At 37.7% G+C, this 23,058-nt stretch overlaps 1 protein-coding gene across 1 annotated transcript; it reads right to left on the reverse strand.

Moving 5' to 3' along the window:
- Positions 1 to 1,246: 1,246 nt before the first annotated feature.
- RNF32 (ring finger protein 32) lies at positions 1,247 to 17,735 on the reverse strand. Its single transcript, XM_033009676.2, is given in 8 exon segments — positions 1,247 to 1,854; positions 2,209 to 2,373; positions 8,434 to 8,542; positions 8,758 to 8,882; positions 9,328 to 9,360; positions 11,075 to 11,219; positions 15,887 to 16,146; positions 17,505 to 17,735. Coding segments are annotated over 8 exon segments (1,254 nt in total). The 3' UTR covers positions 1,247 to 1,668.
- Positions 17,736 to 23,058: the final 5,323 nt, after the last annotated feature.

A 23,058-nucleotide genomic window follows, 5' to 3' on the forward strand; every position in this document is an offset into this window, starting at 1 on the left:
CTGCTTGCACCAGCTTTTTCCACACCAGAAAGGTTACCTTTTCCTTTATCTTAGGAAGAAATGACCCCCAATTCCCTCAGGTGTTTTCTGTAGGCCTCTCATAATCCTTTTTGCTTCCTGTGGGGACCCTCAGGTGTTTCTAGAAATGCAGAGCTCAGAACTGGACACAAACTCCAAGCTGGAGCCCTTACACTCCATCATGTCTTCAGTACTTTGGTTGGTTGTTGTTTTTTTTTTTTGTTTTTTTTTTTTTTTTTTTTCAACATCATTTATTCATACTGAGCTTGTGTTCTCAAATATACTTCTGGATGTTTTTCTATATCTCTAGATGCTATGTGCATAAGATGTGAGTCATCTCATACACGAAGTTATTCCTACATGAGTGTATATTTTGCACTTTAATTTTTTATGATGTTTTCTGCTTCATCTGCAGGACCGTGTCTTGTTACAGAAACAAACTGAATTGGCTTGATATGATTCTCTTCTTGTACCAGTGTTTTTCTGGGAAATAAAGTGAAACTAATTTCTGCATTTCTCTAGGATTTCTTCCCTCCTCCCCCATTTCAAGACAGGTTTATCAGTGTGTCACACAATCTTCACAAGTTCTCACAGCCATCTCTGAAAGCCCTGCAGGCAGCTTTCTGGCTGCCCAAAAGCAGAGTCAATCAGCAACCGATCTGTAAAGCACTTTTTCTCTGACAATCTTCTTATACAGCCTTTCCCACTTCCAGCTTAAAACTGTAAACCCATACACCTAGTATTGTGGTGACCACCTCAACGCATGAGACAATTTGACCTTGCTGGTATTACTGGGAAGCAATCCGTCTGATCAGTTACTGCCTTTTTATGCAAAATGAATTTTCTTGTTACCTTGATATGTTGCTATTTCATTTTGGTTTACCTTCTGATTTCTGTCTTTATGTCCTTGTACTTTTCTTATAAACTACCTGTGGTGACCTGACTTTGTTTCAGCAATGCATAGCTGAGAAGTCATAATCATGCTTTTGTTTCTCTTGAAAGTGGTCAGTACATACTGTGGTTCCAGGTTCTCTGACGTTCTGAAATGATCATGCATCTTTGAGGGCCAGTTTTATCTACCTACAGCTCTGGAATTGGTCAGTCATTCAAGCAGAAGCAGCAGCCAGGCTTCTGGTTAGTAAACGTGGCTGAAGAAAAAGGAAAAAAAAAAAAGTTTTTCTTGCTACAACTACCAGCTGCAGTCAGTAGCAGCAGCCCTTGTGGGACATGGGAACCTGTGCTGCAGCAAATCAGGTGTAAAAAAAACAGGTGAGGGATAATACCAGGATATTGCTTGAATGAACACAAAGCCTGAAACAACTGTGGCTTATTTTGGGAAAGGGAAATGAAAATGGAGGAAGGTGGGAGTGACAGAGGGAGGAAGAATGAAAATGCTGGAAGACTAATGGTGAAACCGAGTATGAAAGGGAAGCAACATCATCCTTCTAACTTTTCTTTCTCTAAATACAAGGTGAGTACCATTGTCCATACAAAATCATTTGTTCTTGGAAGATCTGGCTCTGAAAAGGCTCTGGAGTTAGAAGTGCATGTGTCGTCAGCTATGATCTACGAGGTAGTTCATTATGAGCTATATGTACCAAATCTGAGGAATTTCTTTTGATAATATGAGTGACATAGAGGACTAATATGTCACTCTCCCAAGGAAAACTCTGCAAATGCTTGAAGACAGGTATGATGAAACAACTATGAACGAGAAAGCAGAACAGTCTGTTGTGAAAACTGATTGCTGTTACCAGGAGAGAGATGACCAGGATGAATTGTTGGACTGAGTGGCATGACACAGATAGGACAGTCAAATATCTCTTGCTGAACTGCCTGAGTAAAACCAGACCAACCTGTAGTGAAACAGTGGAAGGTAAACATATCGGCAGTATGCGAATTCAAATGTTCAAATTTTGACTGTAACATATTTTGAGAAACTATTAACATTTTGAGTCTCAGTTTTGTCTGCAGCTGCTTTGGGCTCGATACCTGAGTAGAACAGAGATGCTGCTGAGGTAAACCTCTGAACTGTAAAAGCTTTTAATATTTCTGGTTTGGAACAGATGGACCAAAATTTAAGAAAACAGAAAACACTCAATTGTGCTGAAAAGACTGCCATGCCTAGAAAGAGCATAAAAGAGCTTATAAATGCAAATGTACTTTAAAAGGAAAGAAAAGCCAACCAACCTGCATCTGGATCTTCTCCCAGTCAGTTTCACTTAATAATACTTCTTTTCCTGTCAATTGCTGAAACACATCTTGACTTGTGGCTACAGAAGAATCTATTTCAGAAAAAAATCCATCTAGGTTGATGTCATAAGAACTCAACAGTCAGTTGCTGATTTGTTGAACCTGAAGAGAAAAACGACTGCTGTTAGATCTGGAGTTACTTACAGGTAGTTCATATGTGAATGAACTGTGAGTGATTGGACAAGTGAGCCTGACCCACATGACGTGATCTATGGAATATTGTTCCAATTTGCAGCTGGTGTCCAGAGCTGATTTAGAGGTTAGAAGCATCAGGTCCCCAGACTCTACTGTTGGACCACTGTCCTTCAGAGAAAACACAGGATTTTCATCACTGAACTTTCCCAAGATGGTTGTGCTATTCTTAACCCATACAGGTGCAGCACAGAGGGTACAGCTGTGTTAGAGAAAGGAAGTCCAGAACTTAGCTGAGCATTGGTTATTTGATGGGAACCCATTGCATCTGCTGTGGGGTTAAAGGCACGATAACCAGTGTGAGAAGAGGCATCTCGGGTGTTGTCCTTGATACAGACTTTTATGTCCTACTGCCTTAAATATGTATTTGCATATTGCACATAGGCCTAAGCAATCTGGCGGTCATATCTGAAGATACTCCCATCTGTGTTCAGCAAAATAAATACCTAAAAGCAATGAATGCTTTCCTTAATCAGCTCCTTGAGTGCAATCCCAATTCACTGTGGCCACTTTCTCTCGTTGTTACCACAGTATCTGAAAGTTCTGTAGGGAGTCACACAAGTCTTCGACTTGTCTTTTGTGACTCTGCTCGTAAATGCTTTCAGCAGTTGTAAGGAACATTTCAACACCTGCACCATGAGCATGCACTGTGAGCCTTTCTCTCGGTGCACTCCTGTGAGTGAAAACTTGACAGGAAAACAGGGAGCTGTCTTCCCAGGAGGGATGGAATGGGAGGTGAGAGGTGAGGTGGCAGAAGGGCTGTTGTCAGGGTCAGACAGCCTGATGATACCTGAACACTTTCCTATTGTTTCATTTCATCTTTTTTTTGGGTAGCTTTTCTCTACCAGGACCTGTGCTCCTTTACAACTGCTAATGAACTGCTCATAGCGCATATCAGAATATTCAAAGTGAACTTTTTTAGACCCGAAGGAATCAGCCTGAATCCCACAAAAACCCCACAGAAACTATCTGAAAAGCTCACTTAACATTCTAAGGTCTCATTTAAACTTTGAATTTCCTAAATTTCCTTCTAAAACTATGGAAAAACCTCACCAGTTAATGTTTTTTAAATTACGTCCATATAATGTGCAAGTATGAAAGTGTCTTCCAGTGAAACCAATAATGTTTCTCAATAAAGACTTTAGAAACGATTAGAAACTTCCAGGTAGGGGAGATGGTGAAAACCATCGTGTAGGGCAAGTTGTTTGTTGCTTGATGTCAGATTTGATCCTGTGTATTCTTTTTATTTTATGGTCTGATTCACTGCTAACTGAAACCTATTATGACTTACTGTACTTCCACATGATCCCTAATACAACAGTATATTGAAAGGATGTATCCATTTGTCAATACAAATCGGATTTAGTTACCAAGTTGGTACATCAGTGTTAACTAACATAACTTAAAAAAGGAAAAAAAAAAGAAAAAAATCACCTGAGCCCCCTTGTATAGTGTATGTATTTAAATCATATGATGGGAAAAGCAGCAGCCCTTTCTGTACTGTGAGAGAATTCTATGTCTAGCAAAGAGCAGATGGTAATCTTGTGTTCCCCTCCCTTGTTCACTGACAAGAAAGAAAAAAATCTGATTCTATCCCACAGAAGCATGCACACTGACCTTCAGTGGTATGTGTAAAACAAAAAAACAAACAAACAAGAATCCTACCACAGGCCTCCTTCAATATTTACACTTTGTGGTCTCCAAACAATCCTCAGCGATGACACTGTGGGCTTCCTGAATGAGACATGAAATACTAATGCACTACACTTTAATCAGGTTATGTCTTTAATATTTTAATGGGATTATGTATTTAATTAAACAATAACAGTCCTAGTATGTTTTATCTGAACTGTTGTTACCTAGGTTCTAGAACTGAATCTATTCCACATCGCAATTTTAACTGCTCTTACGGATTTAATTTCAAAAGCTGACTTCAGGAAGAACAGACTAAGATTACACCTAAACCTTATATCATTCATGGATTCTGTTCAACATCAAATAAAGGTTGGTCCATTTGCACTTTTGGTCCTGATTTATGCTCGGTCTTCACTTACATCGGTATCAAACTTGCACACACCTGAATCGTTTTCATAAGAAGGCTAGGGGGATGCAATAGGAAGCTACAGCAAGCATGATGATGCTTTCTAATAGCCTCTCAGGACCCAACATTTGAGGAAAAGCAACTGTGTTTTAACTCCGCCCTTATCCAGTGTCTATTTCTGTGAATGTGAGAGCACTGCAAACACTACAGGGTTGGTTTCAGGACTGGGCCTCTCTTTATGAACTACACTCTGACTAGACAGGCTGCTGAGGAAAACTAACCAAGGAGAGCTGAAAGCAGGGGGTGCATTAAGCAAACAGCGACCCCTTGTCCGCGCCTGGGCTGCTTGTGCCCTCTCCCCTCGGCAGGGAGAAGCTCTCCATTTCTTCCCTGAGCTTGCACCCCATTGCACTAAGTGAGCCTGCCAGTCCTCTCGTGAGCCTCCTTGAGCAGAAACTGTAAAAATAGAGGAAAACTCTTCTGCCCGAGACATTGATCTGTTAAGTTCCCCTGCTGCTAAGATACTATCTGCTTTGAGCTACTCCTGTATTTTTTGCAGTATGACCTGACCCAACCCATATCTGTCAATCAGTAAATAAAGTCTAAGGTTGGAAAGAAAAAAAAGTGTAACAGAAATGTAACCCAAAATTTTTGCTAACAGGCAAACCAATGAGAACTATCAATGTGAACAGAAAGGAAATAAGTATTTTGTATAATTTGTTAGTGTTAACATGTTCCAGGATTTAACGACTAAAGCCTGCTGTGTTTTAATGCATAATCCTGAATAGCTTTTTTTTTTTTTTTTTCCTGGAACATCTGAAACTGAGTAATTTATTTCTGAAAACATTATGCCTCTCTATTTTATGTCTGTGACTTTTAAAACTTGAATAGAATGGTATAAACTGAATGTTTGAAATACTCTATCGGTATGCAAAACTACATCAGTCATCTGTACAAGACTATGATAAAATAAAACGATGAAACAAAGCACCGGGGTGAACTTTGTCCACAGGGAAGCCTTTTTAAGTGATCCAATGTCAGCAAATTGCTTACTAATGTGTTGACTTATGGCAACCCTCAAAAGTAAAATGAAAAGGCTGGAATTTACAGCATATCAATGAATCAGTTGATAAGCTTTTACTGGTTTAATATCCTCCTAGTTTTGCTGCTTGGAGCCACTTCAAGTTAGCAACAGAATGTTTACCATCTCCATGTGATAAAGGAAGTCAAACGACTAAACAAATTCCAGGACCATTATCCTGTTTGGTGAGATTTAAATTAAAATCGTTGGGAGAAATCATGCAGAGGGGGGAGGAAGAAACTAAAGTCAACCACATCATTTCACAATGACTTACCTCCTTCCTAAACAATGGCAAGATTTTTAGCGAAGCTGGAGATAATGTAATGCATTTGAAAAGACTTAATTGCACCAATAAAAGACTATACCACAATTAAATGACATACAGAAGTGACATTTATAGGTAGGATCAAAGAAATTCACTACCTAACATGCTGAAGCAACACCCTGCTCTCTGTGTATAGTAGTGCTAAAAAGTAGCCTGCTTTGGTTTCAGTGACCTTTCTTATCTCCTTTGATCTATATTATTAAAAATTTTAATGAAAGGTGTAATAAGGGGCTACTGTAACACCCTAAAACAAGTAATATATGTCCTTCCTAGTACTAATATTTCAGACCTTGTTTTTTATTTTGTGGTATTTATTTAAGTTTATGAAACTTGACATTTAACCTTTGTGATCTTTCCAGAGAATCTAGGGTTATTAAAAGCTAGATTTTTTTTTCCAACTGTGATGTCATTTGATTATGCTAATGTTTAGGGAGTGACATTTTAAAGGCACAGCACAATTTTGAGTAGCTAAAATTTATTTTAGAAAAGCTTTTTAGCATCTGAAAGTGGATAGATCCTTGTGAAAAATTTCTTTAGTGTTTTCATTGCCAACACTTAAAAGTATAAGAGCAAACAGCAGGAAAACTCATCTACCATTCCCACTTGAAAGCCACTAAGAAAAATAATTATATATCCTTTAATCACAATTGGTACTGAATTCATTTAAACCTGGCTGTTCCATATGAGAAGACTTTATAAATGAATCCTTAATATAAGGTGAAAAAGCAGTGCCCGTTTTTTTCCCTGCAAAATCCTTAGGTGTTAGATGTGAGGATGATTTCCTCATGCTGTGGACTATGTATGGAAATGATGTTAAATGAAGACTTTCCCATGGTGTATAACCATGGGATGAACTGTGGGCAGTCTATCAGGCTGTTTCTCCCTAGAACAGGTATCTAAGGTAGGGGCCCTGGAAGCCAGCCCATTGTAGGTAGCTTGACAGAGTGCCACTGTCGCCATCTGAAGTTCAGTCACAGAAATTTTAACAAATGACATTCAGCTGCAACTTTCAGCATATTCAGAAGCCTTCTTCAACTTCCCTTTACTGAGACCCTGTTTATAGCTAAGCACAGTATCATGAGCCCCCAGAAAACTGACAATCTTATTGTGAAAGAAGCATACAACTGTTTCCCCAGCCATCCATGCAGAAAAATCTAAGTGTTTCTGTTGTCTGTTCTCATCATGCTACTTGAGGACAGTCACAATCCACCGCATGTTTCACTTCTTCCAAACTTAAGTGTTTGAGCACTTTCAAGTGTAACTTTAGCTTTCTTCAGTTACCTCCATGTTAATTTTCTCTGTTACAGGGACGGACTTTGCATTGATTACAGAGGTAGCATAGCAACCAGCAAGCTGTCTCAGGATTAAGGCTGAGAACAGTATTTCCTCTTTCTCCCCTTCTGCTGTTACCACACAGGCAGCACAGTGGTACCAGCTTTGTTGCATCAGACTGCCAGATCACCTTTCGGGTACCAATCTTACCGTCATACATAAATATGTAATATAGCAAGAGAGGGTCTTTGCCTCCAGAGTTCTCCTCGGACAGGATACAACCAAGCAGGCGTGAGAAATAATGACAGACAGTAACAAGTCTTTTTCTGCAAACGCTCTTCTGTTTAGCTAAAGCAGTGATTTAAAAAAAAAAAAACAACTAAGCAATCAATTTAAGTATGGGTTTAAACCTACCACTGATTTAGCTTGCAACTCGGGTAAGAGTCTTTTCGTAGTTGCACAGACTAGCTACATTTAAATGGCTTCTTGTGTGGCTTTATTAATCTCTGTTAACCAGGCTGCTCGGTAATCTGGACTGGAAGATGGCTTCTCTCGCTCCCTGAGGGACAGACGCTTTGGTAATTGCTGAGGATGGGTTAGAGCAGTTTTCATTCCTGAAAAGTTGAGCTGGGCTGGCTGTTACTAAACTGGGGGAAGACTGTAAGATGGCAAAGGAGGACTTGAGGATTGCACAGGGACTGCAGCAGCTGTGTGCTAAAAGGCAAGCAGGGTCATTGCAAAATGCTCGCACCTGATTTGGCCTCATTTGTGTGGGGTCAGGACCCTAATTTATTACAGTCTGCTTCTGAGCAGAAGTTAGGGAAGGACAAAGCTATGGAATGGAATCTATCCAGTTCAGTGTCCAGTGAAAAAAGAATGACAGTGAAAAGAAGTTAGGATTGTTTATGGTTTTATTTATTTCTCCCCTTACTATACCCCCTTCATATAATTCTATAAGAAAACAGATTACTGCGATTTATCAAAAACAGAAGGGAAATACAGGGCCTCATAAAAAGCCCACTATTGCTGGCCTAGGCAAAAGGCAGGCCTTAAAATTAAATATTTAAATTATTTTCCTTACTTCTACACTGTAAAGAGGATGGAATGAACAGACTAACAAACAACCGAGTGCCTCCAGTGCTGCCTGTTTGACATGAATAAGAAGGAATAAATGAAAAGGTAGAGAGGTGATATTCAGGAGTTTTGATTTAAGAGGGCTGAATCAAACCAAAGAAGCAAATGCAACACAACCTTTTTCTCAAAGAATTGTTTTCTTAATTTGCTATCTTTAGGAGGCACTGATTTTCTGGAGTTTTTATACCATTTTCTAACAATATATGCCCTCCAGTAAGCTTGAATTCTGTAAGACACAATTTTGCTCAAGAATAGGAAACTCAAATTTATAAACTTGTACTATTTATACGAAACAATCATTTTATGCATTTTTAAAAAACTTTAACTTTTGTAGTGCATTCATTCTGTCTGGTTCCTTATTATATTAAAGTTTTAACCCATTTGGAACATTATTTAGAAATATTGTCCAGTGACAACACCTGTAGCAGAAGTAAGGCTTGCCTAATAGCACACTGTATTTTAAACAAACGTGCCCCATCATGTATTACTCTGGTCTGATACTGCTCTTTTCTACACATAGGACAAGACTTTTTACCTGTAAATTTTTCAAAAGCTTTCAGGCATGCCTGAAAAAAGAATTGCAATTATGTACGATATATTTCATATCACTGGAACAGATGAAACAGGATAGATTACAGAATATAAAAATGGTTTATTCATCAATCCGTGAACACTCTATAAGAGGTATATTTTTATAAATAAAATGTTAAAAGAAATTTGTAAATCTCCATATATTTGCATGAAACTTCATGAATTAAACTATTCCTGCTTAGTGTACAATTGTATAGCTCAGTTACAAACTATGTTTTCCCGTATGGTTCTAGAAAAGGTAATAAAACAGAATAAAGTGCTTCATCATAAAATAGCCTTAAATTATATTTCTTACCATAAAAATATGGAATCAAAATTACTTTTCAAGATGATTGCTTTTAATTCATTAAGATATTCACTTAAGTAGTTTAAAATACTAATGTATTATATGCTTGAATAGTTATATAAAAATGTACTCACTTTACGGAATACATGAGAACATGAAAGCAGCACCTGTTTTTCAAAGGAAAAAAAAAAAAACAACAAAACCTGACTTTAAAACATTCTAAAAGCTGTAAAAAAGTAAAAAATGCCGACAAGAAAAATTCTGACTGCGTGAAAGGTCATCAGTTTCTTTCTGTTACTACTGAAGTCTTTCCAGTGAAAATAAAATTAGTCTTCCATAAAAATTACTTAATATATTAAATCTTAAACCAATGTGTGAATTTTGTGTTAGCAACACATGGAGTGGCAGAAAGCAAGAAATGCCAACTACTACTGAATGGACAAAAAGATTTTAAAACAAGTACTTAAAATGAAAGCTGATTAATCTTTTTCCCTTTTCCCCACATAGACGCTATATTTCAAGAAGTGATATACATCAAATGCAGCATTTCACACATACAAAAAAAAAAAAAAAGAGAAAGCATGTTCACAGGCTACAAGAAAACTTCACCTTTATCTGACCTAAATTCCCACCAAATGCTGATCATCTCCATCCTGACAAAAGATATAGAGTTGGACAAAAAAGGCAGTTGGCTCTTAGAGGAAGGAAAAACTGGGAAAGGAGTGAAAACCAGAACGAGTAGTGTGCACTATTGAGCTGGCAAACACAAAAGGATTAATGGCTAGCAGCCAGCTGAAGGGAAAGCTTTCAGATACAGTGGCTTTTTTCCCTTGAGGGAGGAAAGCTAACGAAACACTGAGGACAAAAAGAATTCCACAGGCATTTCCCTTTTTGTGCCAAATCTGAAGTAACCTTTTTAATGAGTGCTGTCTTTTGCTCTCTCTTGTCAAGCTTTAGATTTTCAGGGTAGCCAGAAACTGGCAGAATGGTCTTTTGCCAGATCCATCCCACCTGTCTGTGGACAATTTTACATCTTCAGTTAATGTTGATGTAAAAACAAGCAAAAGCCCTGTATCTAAGGTTATTAAAAGACCTTGATTCACATCACAGACTTGGCTGGAAAAGTCTTCAAGAAAAATTAAAAGGGAAAACAGGCAGAAAAAAACACCCCAAGATGCACTGTGGAAAGAAACTTGCAAGCAGTTGGGATAATCCTTCTAATTACCATCAGCACCCCTCTGAAGCAGCACCCCTCTTCAATCAGTCACTTGTCCCTTTTGCTTAGTATTTTCAAGATAGATGAGATAATCTAATAATGCATGATGTATTTATGCTTATGCTACACACATGCACTGAATAAACCCAGGAAGGTAAAATGCAAGCATTTTGTCAGATAACCTAAGGTAGTATCTGACTGGTATTAAGACTACACCTACTTCCATTTTCCAAATAGAAATAACTGCTGAACTAAATTGCAATTAACAAAACTTGTGGGAAAACAAAATATATCTTAAATTGTACAATTAGTGAATATTCACCATTCTGATGAAGGCTAGGATCTTATCTAAGAAGAGTTTAAATGAAGCAGAATATAGCCTACATCTGCTTTGTAAGAACAGATAAAAGGCTGATTAACTTCTCCTCTACTGTCATAACTTCAGAAGTGAACAAGCACTACCAACCTTTCTCTACCATGTCATGTCCAAAATACTTTGAATTGGTCACTGATTGCTGGGTCCAGCTATTAAATGCTAAATGATTTCTTACAGTAGAATGTTTTCTTCCTTTCTTCCTCCAGCTAATGATTTTTAGCAATAATTCTGCAAAAAAAATATTATATATAATTGTGTAGTCCACACAACTACACAGGTATACAGGTACATGAGGTTAAAGTGCAAATTCTTCCCTGTGTATTGCACAAGGCTGGATGGTGTCTCCATGCTGTATGGATCTTTGCTTTATTTTTATCCATTCTTCAGCAGGTAGTGGCAGGGAAGGAGGCTCAACGAGGCCTAATTTCTGAGTTGTAGACAATAACAACAAAAAATCACTGAATAAAACCCGTTGACAGATACAGACAATTGATTCTCTTCATGTGAAATTCATTGATGATGCACTTATTTAAAAATTTTATACAGATACTTCATAAAAATCTATCATCAGACAAACCACTGGCAGGCAACATACTTCTTATGATTAATTAGCTATTCAGTAATTGGCAGAACCTCTCTTACATACAGGATTTATACAGGAAATTTTTAAAAATGTAAACTTTTATTTGCCAAGCAACGTGAATTTATTTTGATACCTTCTCACAGCCATTAAGATGGGAATTATTACCTGGAAAATGTAACAATGCACAACAATGTAACTTCAAACCATCAATATAAACAAAATCTCTGTTAGCTTTAAATCGTCAAAGGTTTTTCTTCAGCATTGCATTTTTGTGTTCTTACAGCAGTATAATAAAAAACTGTTGCTGGTGCAAAATACTGAAGTACAGCGAAACTGTGACAGACACAAGAGAAATGAAGAGCGTAAAGGAACAAAGAGATGGTCATGAGACACCAGTGATAGTGTCACTGTGACAGCTGAGCTTGTTGATCTCAGATGATAACTGTGCGGTGCCTTGCTGCATGTCCTTATGAAATCTCTGCCTTCTCAAAGAAGGAATCAGTGAAAATACTTACAATATTCCCCTCTGCCCCCACAAGTGACAGATAAAATCATGTGTCAGTATCTCAGTAGTAAAAAGAGATGCTAGTAGGTGCAGCAAAGAATAGACGTTTGTCATCTTTGAAAACCAGAGGAAGCAGCTTGTGTGGACTGACCAAAGTCAGTGGAGGAATGTCCAAGGTATGTGTAATAAGCCAATAAAAATAGTCCAGGGTGAGGCCTCAGTGACATTTGCTAAAACAAGAAAGGAAGAGGGACATGCAATAGAACGCAAGCTGATGATACTTAGATGAGAGTTTTAGTTCTAAATGGGAAGGAAAGGCTTAACTCCTTCATTCGTACCAAAATCTTTGCATAAATCAGACATTAGTAGGCAGCACTTACTTGTTCTGTATAAACTTTCAAACCCCATCAGACAACTTGTGTATCCAAAGCCATTATACTAGTTAGTCATGAAGAGAAAAAGAATCCTAACAAACCAAAGAACCAGGTTTTGGTGATCCACGTGCTCAATTATCTCATTATTCTAGGATAAAATTTGTTAGTTTCTGAGACAAAAATTCTGCTCCTGAGCTCATCCATCTACAGATGTACATCATTAATCATTTAAAATTTGCACAGAACTATCTTTGATCTTTTTACAGAACTTTTGTGAGGTACTAAAGGAATTGTAAGGAGTACTTTCTTCCCTTTATTTGAACTATCTGCCTAACCTATTTCCTTGTGAGCTCATGACATCCTTCAAACGTAAATCAATTTGATTCCATATCTCAGAACAACAGGATGGCTTTGAGATTTGAAGCTGGGTCAATTTATGCTTTTGGAACAATGTGGGAAGTGGTTTCTCTACGTATGGTTTGGTTCACATAGACCTCACCTTGTTATTTTTGTTATCCTTGTAAATGTATCAAGTCAAATGTAAGCAAAGCATGTAAACCTAAGTATCAAAAGAAAATTTGAATCAATGAATACCGTAGATGACATCGGTAGTCATATATGAACTGTCTCAGAGGCACACTGTTTCAGTTTCTGGACAACTCAACACCCAGACACAAATCCAGTACCTCCACACGTGCAGGAGCTCACAGCTCTGCCTGCAGGCTATGGGCTACGATTCAAACCACTCCGTGTCAAGCAGCAAAGTGCATACGTGTGTATTTACAGCATCGTAATTTAAGAATGTAAAATATACACTGTATTAACATAAAATAGTGTTGTCTATCAATTCTGGTGCAGTAAAATACTTTTATCTAGTGCTCTTGATGGTGAAAAATAATATGAGCTTTAAGAAAAATATGAAGGATCCTGCAAAATTTTTAGAGTCTAAAAACTAGTTCAGAACATGTATTTTGCTTAAAGCTTATGCATGAATTGCTGAAATTGGTAGCTGAGTGACAAAGAAGTTTTCCTAACCAGGAGTGCTCTCCCTCTTGACCATTCAACTCTTGAAGGACATATATCACACAGACCAGTGTTTCTGCCACAAAAGAAGAATCAAATTATAAAATACATGATAAAAGTTTCAATAAAAACATATACAAAGTTTCATCTGACAGTAATACCTGAGCTATCAATGAATGAGTAAGGAAACAAGATCCCATTTTGACTGTCCAGTATACACAGGTGATGGTCTTTACGATGACAAAATCTGGATACACAGGGAGTGAACAAGACAGCAAACCAGTCACAGCATGAAAGACAGTATCACAACGTAAAAAATGCCTGCCCTTGATTTTCTTCCAAACACTGTGGTCAGAGGCCGTTTTAAGGAAGACAATGAGATGGCTTTGTGGAAAGCCTTTTGTATACCCCCAGGGTAAGAAAAAATGCTTATTTAAAACTTTCACAAATGGATGATTAAAGCTGTGAAATAGGAAGAGATTGGTGGCAAAAAGTAACTTCTAAATAATATAAACCACATGGTTTATTTGTGAGGGACAGGCTATAGAGGTGTTCAGAAGGAAAGCTTTTATACAACATAGTTGATGAAGGAAAACTGGCAGCAGGACACACAAGAAGGGTATGTGGTTGAAGCAAAAGGCTCTATGAAGATATCTCAAAGCAGCACTTTGAATAAATGCAAGCAATGAGAGCCTACATTTATCACAGCCCAAGACATTCAAGAGTTTTCATCCTTATGCATCAAGTTTACAAGCCCAACACATTTACTGACACGCCCGTTTACAACTGAGTTATTTGTCCTAAAATGATTACATACATTAACCTTTAAACTGTTATTATTTGATTTTAGGACTCGAGTCCCTAAATGAGAAAAATTTAATGATAGAGGCCTGTGCTATTTTCTTTGATTGTCCACAAACTCAAGAAGAAAAAGTTACATTTTCCAAGTTGATTCACAGCTGTAAGGTTTAAACCACACAGTTCTTATTAAGAAGAGAAAGCTTGACACAAGAATTTTAAAATAATGTGAGACTATAGGTGAAAATACTAATAAGCAAAACCCAGAAACAATTGCAATTTTTAAAAATCTCTCAGCACATTCTTTTGAATCACTTGCACGAGCATTCATATGGGACATTTCAGTCAATGCTGTGATTTAAAGAGAAAATACTTCGTCTTTCTTATAATTGCAGAGAACATGCTCACACTTGGGCTGCATTTTTTCACCACAACCTTTAGCTTCCACAGTCACTCATTATTTACATTTGCTTTAACACCAGTACCTCTCTGCTATTTCCGCCCCCTCCACTATCCTCTACTCTTTCAAATTACTGTTCAAAACTAACCAAAGTAGAAATTCTCCCATCTTTAGAACTATAACCATGTAAACATAGTAATAATCACCTTGTCTTACTACGTTTGTCCTATCACTTGTTATACTCACTTGTTGTGTATTATCTTAAGTTACCCTCTTAACCTTCAACTGATTCCAAAGGCAGATGCCTGTGCTTGTATGGAGCCTCATTGATTTACATGGTTCTCTTTAGAGCTGGAACTAGTGTGACAGTTACTATAGCAAAGGCAACATGATCTTCAGAAGCACCTAAGGGCATTTTTATGAAAAAGAATAAATAAAACAAATATTATTGATGATGAAAGTTTGTTATGCTTAAAACTGCGAATTGTGAAGCCACAAGGTCCTTTAAGAAATGCCAAATCAAGACAACCAAAAGGATGGAGACACGAAGATGATCATGGCAAGAATACTGTTGAAACCTTTAGAAAAGGGAAATACAAGATTGAAACCAATAGGAGGGAAGCACATTTAGTCTCCTGGTCTGTTAAGATGCTCCTTGGTTTTGTTTTTTTAAGCAATATTGTCTGTCGCTGCTGTACAACTGTATTATTATAATACTATTTAAAAGTGAGTTTTCTCACCAGGCATCATTCCAAGCCCTCACATCTGTGACTTTTATCTTGTTGCATGTTTGCTTCTAAATTTGAAAAAGGTATTTATCTACAGGTGTTAATTCTTCCTGGGTTTAGCCCCAGGACCATTGTAAAAACAAACCTTTTTAACTTTGAGTAAAGGTGGGTATACATTAACAAAGAATACATTTAATGCATAGTATATGTCATTTTACTGAAGAAGGAATAAACCAAACCATTTCAAATAGACTTTAAAAAAATCTTAATACTAAAACATTCCCCCAAATAAATGCTCTATCAAAATCACTGATGGTTGCTTAAGACTATAAGGTAAAGAAAGTTATGACAATCACTATACAAAACATTAAAAAAAGTATAAAAGATTTCCCATCCCTTAATGAAGAATTCTTCTTCATCCAGATGCACTGGCTTATTCATTTTTACCTTCATTGTCACAGTAATATGTTTTTTATTACATTTCAAATATGAGAAGATACATTCAAGCCACTGATGGTAATTCCATTGTTTACCTGATGGCCTAAACTGCTGAATTTTGACAAACTTTAAATAATGTTTTTATGCTGTTTAGCATTAAATTATCTTATTGAAAAGAAAGCTTTTATTTCTCATTTTAGTTTATTTTAAATAAAAAGAAAAATTCACAAATCAGAATATAATGGTTTACATAATGTTAGCTGTGGAGGACTGGGATCAAGAACATACTCCTTTCTGTATCTTCCTTGTTTTTGTGGTGAGCACTTTTTTCTTACTCCAGTATCTACTACTGCTCTGACCACTTTTTCATTCACGGTTTTGTAAATGGTATTCCTTGTCCTTGACTTAAAAGAATCTGCTAATGAAAGATACTGGAGCTGATGACTGTGTATTATATGATCCTGTAAAGTAACTGTAGACACTGCTGTTGTCTCTTGCACGGAGAAGTGGCCCTAAAAAGAAAAAAAACCTCCTGCAACTTGAATAATTATTGTTAAACAATTTAAAAACCATATATATGATACAAAATTAAAAGAAATTATGGTCTCAGCCAATATTTTCGACTTGTCAAAGGTTTTTATACACATGCAACTCCCACACTTAAAGCCTAATATACAATTACCATAATATAAAATTTAAGATTGATGTTTCTAACACATCCTAGTTTTAACTTATAAAAAATCAAATTAAATCTTTGATTTATCATTTATATTAAATAAAATAGCAGCAATTTTTAAGTTTTAATTACTGAGCCCATAATTATTATATGCAATAAACTCATTATGGACTATAAAAGTTTGGCATGCCCAAACACATTTTTATTTCAATATAATTAAAAACAATCCCAAAGGCTAACCTTGCCTTCCAGAACACTGAATATAAACAAGAATATATTACTTTTATATAGGGAATGGGCTTATCTAGCTATTCCTCCATTTCTCCCCACCCTTCTGCCTGATTTTAAAAGATGTGAAATTGTACTTTGTAAAAATCATGATACTCTATTGATAAATTTTAGCTGATTTTACAAGATTCATGTGGCTCTACAGACGTGTACAAGAACTTGAATAATATTTCTCAGCAGAAACAGCCTCACCAACAACAGAAACCTACAATTTTACTTGTTTTCTCCTAGGCCTTCCATGGGAGACAGCTTAACATGTACTCCAGGCACAGAAGTTAACTCCGGATCCATAAACCACTGACCGTGCCTCTCTCTTTTCACTCTCATCTCATCCCCAATGGGCTGCCCATAACGTACACGAGATAGCTTCAAGATGAATAATGGTAATCACGAATTTCATGCTGAAGCAAAGAAAAACAGCCGTAGCGATAAACCTCATTGAACTGTTCTGACAGAGTAGTTTAATGTGGGCAAGGCAGCCCACACAGAGCACGGATGACGCCATCAACCCCTTTGGGGCTGCTCTGCTGCCATCTCAACATCCTCATCGGTGCAGCAGGAAAACCTGCAACAAGGCTCAACAACAGGGAGGAGGCTGGCAGAGGGTGAGGGGACACCCTGCAGTGCTGGACGGGGTCAACAGGAGCCACCGCTCACACCGCTGCCGCAGCCAGCTGGGTGCCCCTCGAGTTACGGCTCGAGCCTACCTCCCTCCTCTGGGTGACCAGAGTGGCCGCGCTGCCACCGCCGCCACCCCTCACATGAAGCACCGCAATGGCGCGGCGCCTTATTGCCCAACCCACATGGCCAGGCCACCTCAAGGCACCACCAACTTGCCCCTGGCCTCGCCTCAACCCCCAGCCCGGGATCTTGTCGCTCTTTTTTAACTCTTGTCTCCTTTTTTACCTCACAGACCTCATCCCTGCACCTGCCCATGGCCCTGCAGCCTCTGTGCCTCTCGGCAGCTGCCCCGGCGTGGCGATGGCGGCCGAGGTGGGTGCGCAGGCGCGGTGGGCGCACGGGAAGGCGCTGTGTGGGAGGGCCCCGAGCGGGAGTCAGCCTTCCCCTCTCCTCAGGGGGATGGCGGCTGTCCTGGCCCGGTCCAGTGGCTGGTTGTTGCCCCTGCAAATGGCTCATTGCGGATTTTCACCCCGACAATGAAGCTGCACACTTTCGTGTACCTCATCCTTGCTCACTAGTTTTCTCCCCTGTAGATCCTGTGTCTGTGTTGTGGGGGCTGGTAGCGCGCATTAATGGAAGCACTTCATGTGCATTTTGACCTGAAGACTACTTTTCACTTTGAATTTTGCAATTTATAATGCGTATTTTTAATTTCAGAGCTATTTTTAAGCTGGCAGGTGGTAAGATGAGAGGGAAGCCATGTGATTATCACACATGGAAGGGCTTCCTTCAGCAGTGGCCTTTTAGCAGAGCTTTCCAGCTTTTCAAGACTTCTAGTGATGGTGGCAGGAATGCAGAGTCTTCAGCCTTTTGCTCCAGTAGCCGCCTTGGTTAGTGATGAGCACTGAGTCCCTATTTGTGCTGTGTTAGTGCCAGTTGGCTGTTGATCTATGAGGCACTGGGGATCAGCTCAGTCATGGGTGGTTCTGGTGGGAAAAAAACCTTTAAGGTGATTATTTTGGTAGCTATGACTGCACCTCTTTCTAAGCGTGGCTGGGTAGGGTGGGGGGGTTTACATCTTCCTTTCCATTTAGCAAAGCCAGGGTGGCCCATTTGAAGTTATGCTGTGGTGGCTTTAAATGTGGTTATATTACTGCCATTCTGGGTGACCTGGGTTTTTGGCAACTCTATAGAGTTACCATTTATATATAAAAAAAATTAGTCCACGGGAAAAAACCAGTTGGCTTGGGGAGAGTAAGACCAGGGTTAGTGTACAGTGGCAGCTCCTTCAGGGACTGCCCAGGCTTCAGAACATGACTTCCTGAGCCAGAAGCACTGCCCTTGTATTTAATGAACCACTGATGTGTTTCCTTCAGATCCAGAACTGTGCAAATGTATTTTTAGGCCCTACTGGGAGCATAGGCTTCCTCTGGACATTTTCCTGGTTATTCACACTTAGCAGACCTTTATTTCCCAAAAGGAGGAGGACAGGTACAGATGCTGACTCAAGACCGGGTGTGCCATTTCTTTAATCTTTTGGGTTTAAATAGTTGTCAGAGTCCTCCTCAGCTGCTACTAACTTGAGAGATTTGTTTTCTTGTGGAACTGGCATTTTCCAAGCAAAAGCAGTGAAGCTGTCCTGAGAGTAATCCTTCAAGCAGCATGTAAATGGAGTGATTAATCCACTGGATGCACTTCTTCTCTGTAATTATAAGTAATTACTTTAAAGTCAGATCTGCAGATGAGAATACCTCTGTGTACTGTAGGGAAAGATGTAAAAAGCAACTGAAGTGGCTATCTTTAAGGTTACATTAAATCACTGATTGTTTCTGAAGACAGGAATAAAAATATAAAACAATGGTTTCTAAAGTGAACTTGCAAGTTAGCCTGACACCAAACCTGACTCAGTAATACCATAAAGGGATATTTTACAATATAAACTTTTAAAGATTTTTAGTAATAAATTTAAATTAACAAATAAAGTAGAAAACTTGATTTTCTGCTGTCTAAAATTTAAATGAAAGTGTAAAGGCTGTAACATTTGCAAAAATAAACCCACTGATGTGTAGAAAAATCATTAATACGCATCAATTTGAATGTAAAGATACTTAAAAATACCTCTAATACCTCTTTTGGTTTCACTGTTTTATGCTTGAACTTGGTCCAGCATTCTTGTATCTTTTCAGTATTGCATTACTTTTTGTTTGTTTGTTTGTCTATTTTTTAGGAATCCTTAACTGAGTTTCAAGTTGCTAATAAGCTGCTTTTAAAATAATGTTTGCTGTCTCTTCTACTTCTGTCATACCTCATTAAGGTGATCCTATACACATGTATGGTTAATTAAGGCTTTTCATTAAAATAAGCCTTTAATCCAGAGGTGCTGGGCCTTAATTGAAACTCAGAGAAGATTAGTGTTGTCTCTTATTTTGGGTTTTACTTTTACTGTACTTCCTACTGCTTCTAAACTAAAATGACTGTATTAGCCTTTGCTAATACATGGCCAGGAAGAAATTAAAATTCATACTGCAGTCTTCTGGAGAGTACCATGCCTCAGTAATTGTCATTTCTTATTAAGTGCCACCTCTTACCAAGAGCCTCCACTTCAAATGCAAAAGGTTGCTTAAAACACTCCAAGGACATTAACATAATGAACACGCTGCCTGTTTTGAAGGTGACTAATAAGTGACTAATGATACCTGGTTTTATCCATATATATAATTTAAAAATGTTAATTGTGTGTTTAAATAGTGCTGAGTCTATGGATCTGTCTAGAATGGTTGATCTTTACATAATTATTTTTAAGATTAAGGAAAAATGAGAATTGTAGCCACAGGTTAGCAGCACTCATCTGAGGTGCCATACAGTGTAGTAAGTTTTAAAGTCTTTTTGAAAGAGTAAGACAGAGATTCAACAGCTTCTGGTCTTCTAGAACAAAATGTACAAGCCTAAGAGCCAATCCATTTTCTTCTTGTAGAGCTGCAACTGAGCTTGGTACTGCTAATTAGCAGAGGCAGGTGGCCTGCTGTCATCAATGGCAGGAGAGTAACTTTCAGGAAGAGCTCATAAATTGTGTGGGTTGAATAAATTTTATACAGAAACAGCAGTGCTAGGGCAAACGTTTGAAGCAAACTTTCTAGTATAGCAACTGTAATGAGCTTCACTGAAAGTGGGTCTTTATACCACGATATTGTCTGTAATATGTTTTTACACTTTGTGATGTTAGAGGAGTGTAATAAAAATATTAATGTATTTGAAAGGAATGCAGTACTTTTGTAGAGGTTACTTCAAATTGATCAACAGCTGAATGGTGGTTTTAAAAGAACATGTTATAAAAATGTATATTGATACAATAAGTAAAGTCTGTGCTGTAAACAGCACGAGTGGTGAGTGCTGTACATTTCGTAAGCTTAGCCCTTGAAGGGTGTTTACGTAGTATTGTTACAGTGATGTTGGGTTGTGTTACTGTCTCCAAACCAAGCTCCAGAGTGTGGACAGAGAATAGGATGTTCAATGGCCTTTGCATATGTAAAAATATAGATTTTTTTCCCACTGGAAATAAGGACATTTATGCTGCTGAAAGTGTACAAGCCAATAACTCTTCTAAGAATCAAGTGCACTGCTGTCATAAATGATGAGAGCTGAGCCTGACTGTGTTAACGAGGAATTCCAGCTTGAAATATTTCTGCTGACTGAGGAAGGCAGGTTTTGGCAAATCTGCACATGTGAGCCATGTCTTTGACTCAGCAAGGAACACCGTGTTGCAGAGCTTTGTAGTTGCCCAGTTAAAAGTTTTTTTTAAGAGAACTGGGTCAGACATCCTTAATTATAAAAACACAGTGTCTGCTCTTTCTTCTCAGGAGTTTAAAAATATTCTATCTCATTTGCTATTTGTTCATATAGATATTAAATATATACATATTTGTTTATACATATGTGTACACACACATACTATATTTTTTCATTGTTGTGTTATTTGTTTACTGTTTGCATTTTCTTTCAGTTTCTGCTAATTTTCAGGCATGTACTTCTAACTCGGTAGGAAAGCTGCACAGTTTTATTTTCTAAGGGTAGTAGAGATGTTATGAGGTCCCATTTAAAGCCCTTTCAAGTCACTGAAAAAGCTGTCACTGGTTTATAGTTGAATTAAAAATCTTTTAAGTAAATATTATTTCCTTCTTGGGAAGGAAAAACTTCATTTAAAAGGAAATTTGTATATGTACATTTTTAGAACAAATTAGATTCCAAGCCAAATGTGTTTTCATGCACGGCCATTGATCTTTATTGAGCATATGTCATAGTGAATTTTTTTTTTTACTTTATTAGTGCACAAATTAGTAAGGATTTATAGATCTGAAATGCTTTATATTTGTCAAAACTTTCAAATAATTTATAAGAATGCATTGGAAATTACTTAGGTAGTGTTACTGTAAAAAGAACAAACCCAAACCATCTGGTTTGCAATATTTCTGATGCCTGTGTATGGTACTAGGTTGTATAATGCTGTAGATGTATGAATATTTAGATTTGGATGTATCTGTGAAGTGCTGTGTATGTTCTAATCTGTAATTTCCGGTTAGATTAATATTTGCTTAATGGAGACATTTTCCACTTTGTGGGAAATCTGTTTAATTATGTAAAGGGTGAATTTTCTACAGATGTACTGTAGAGTACAAGCCTCAAATTCATACCATTGTCAGCATTTAATGCACTGATATTGTTTCGTCCTCTCTGTTTGTCTTTGGAGAGGTCCTCATTCCTTGAAGATGAAGTAAAGCTCTGGTTCCATCACTGCAGTCTTCAGAATTAGTACTGAAAACACAGGATTCTTTTCCTGTGTTGATGAAAGTAATTTCTTGTTTGCTGTGTCAAACAAAGCATGCTATTTGTCACATTGTGGTTTGTGTATCTTTTAAGAAGCTTTCAACTTTGATCTGAGGCAAGGTACACTCAGTAGCACAGATGACAGAAGTAACAAACCAGTGATGTGCATTGTCATTCATACAAACTCTTTAAGTCAACAAATACTGAGACTTAGATGTAGAAAACCATATTGCTTTAGAGGGGGCTTGTGCATTCTTGTGAGAAAATGCAGACCTTTGCTTTTCTTGTTTCAGACAAAGGTGTGGAACAATTTATTAGGTAAGGATTCAGTTCAGTGTCTGCAATCAAAAGGTCCCTCTTCTAGTCCAGATTCTGGCCCTTGCTTATATTTTCTAGGTAAACAGTTGCATTTAAAAGACATTGTAGAGGTGGGCTCAGTGGCACATAAAAGCTGCTTTCTTCAAACTGTCATCACAGAGGTTTTCAGAGCGTGCTTTTAATACTTCCAGCACTGGCGTTTGTGTCTCTCTCCATCTCTCTCTTTCTCTTTTTATGTTAAATGCTATTTGAAACAAGGGTGGGTTTTTTAGAAATTCAACTTTCACCTGTATGTAGGGAAATTAACCTTCTGTGTAACAAGACAGATCATTAGAAAAATGTGTCACAAAATTACCATTTTAAGAGAATGCAAAAAAGACAATTATAATAAACAAGCAGTTATTCTGAATGGTTATGTTATTCTGAAAGTTATGTCTTGCCACATGTCAAAACTTTCAGGTTTGAGGCACAATTTGATTATCTAGTCTGTCCTTCTAAGATTGTGAAAGGAATTTTATGTAGTTAGCAAAGTTTAGAACCTAAACTATTTGTTTAAATCATATCTTTAAGAAAGCTATTCAGTTTTCATCTAAAAATTTTATAACTTCAAGGAGGTTGTTTGTTCAAGTGGTTAATTATCATGACTGTTACTCTTTATTATAACTCATTTGAATTTGTCTGGCATCAGCTTCTAGCCATT

Source organism: Tyto alba, unplaced genomic scaffold (assembly GCF_018691265.1).
Source record: "Tyto alba isolate M040663 unplaced genomic scaffold, T.alba_DEE_v4.0 Super-Scaffold_38, whole genome shotgun sequence".
NCBI lineage: Eukaryota > Metazoa > Chordata > Aves > Strigiformes > Tytonidae > Tyto > Tyto alba.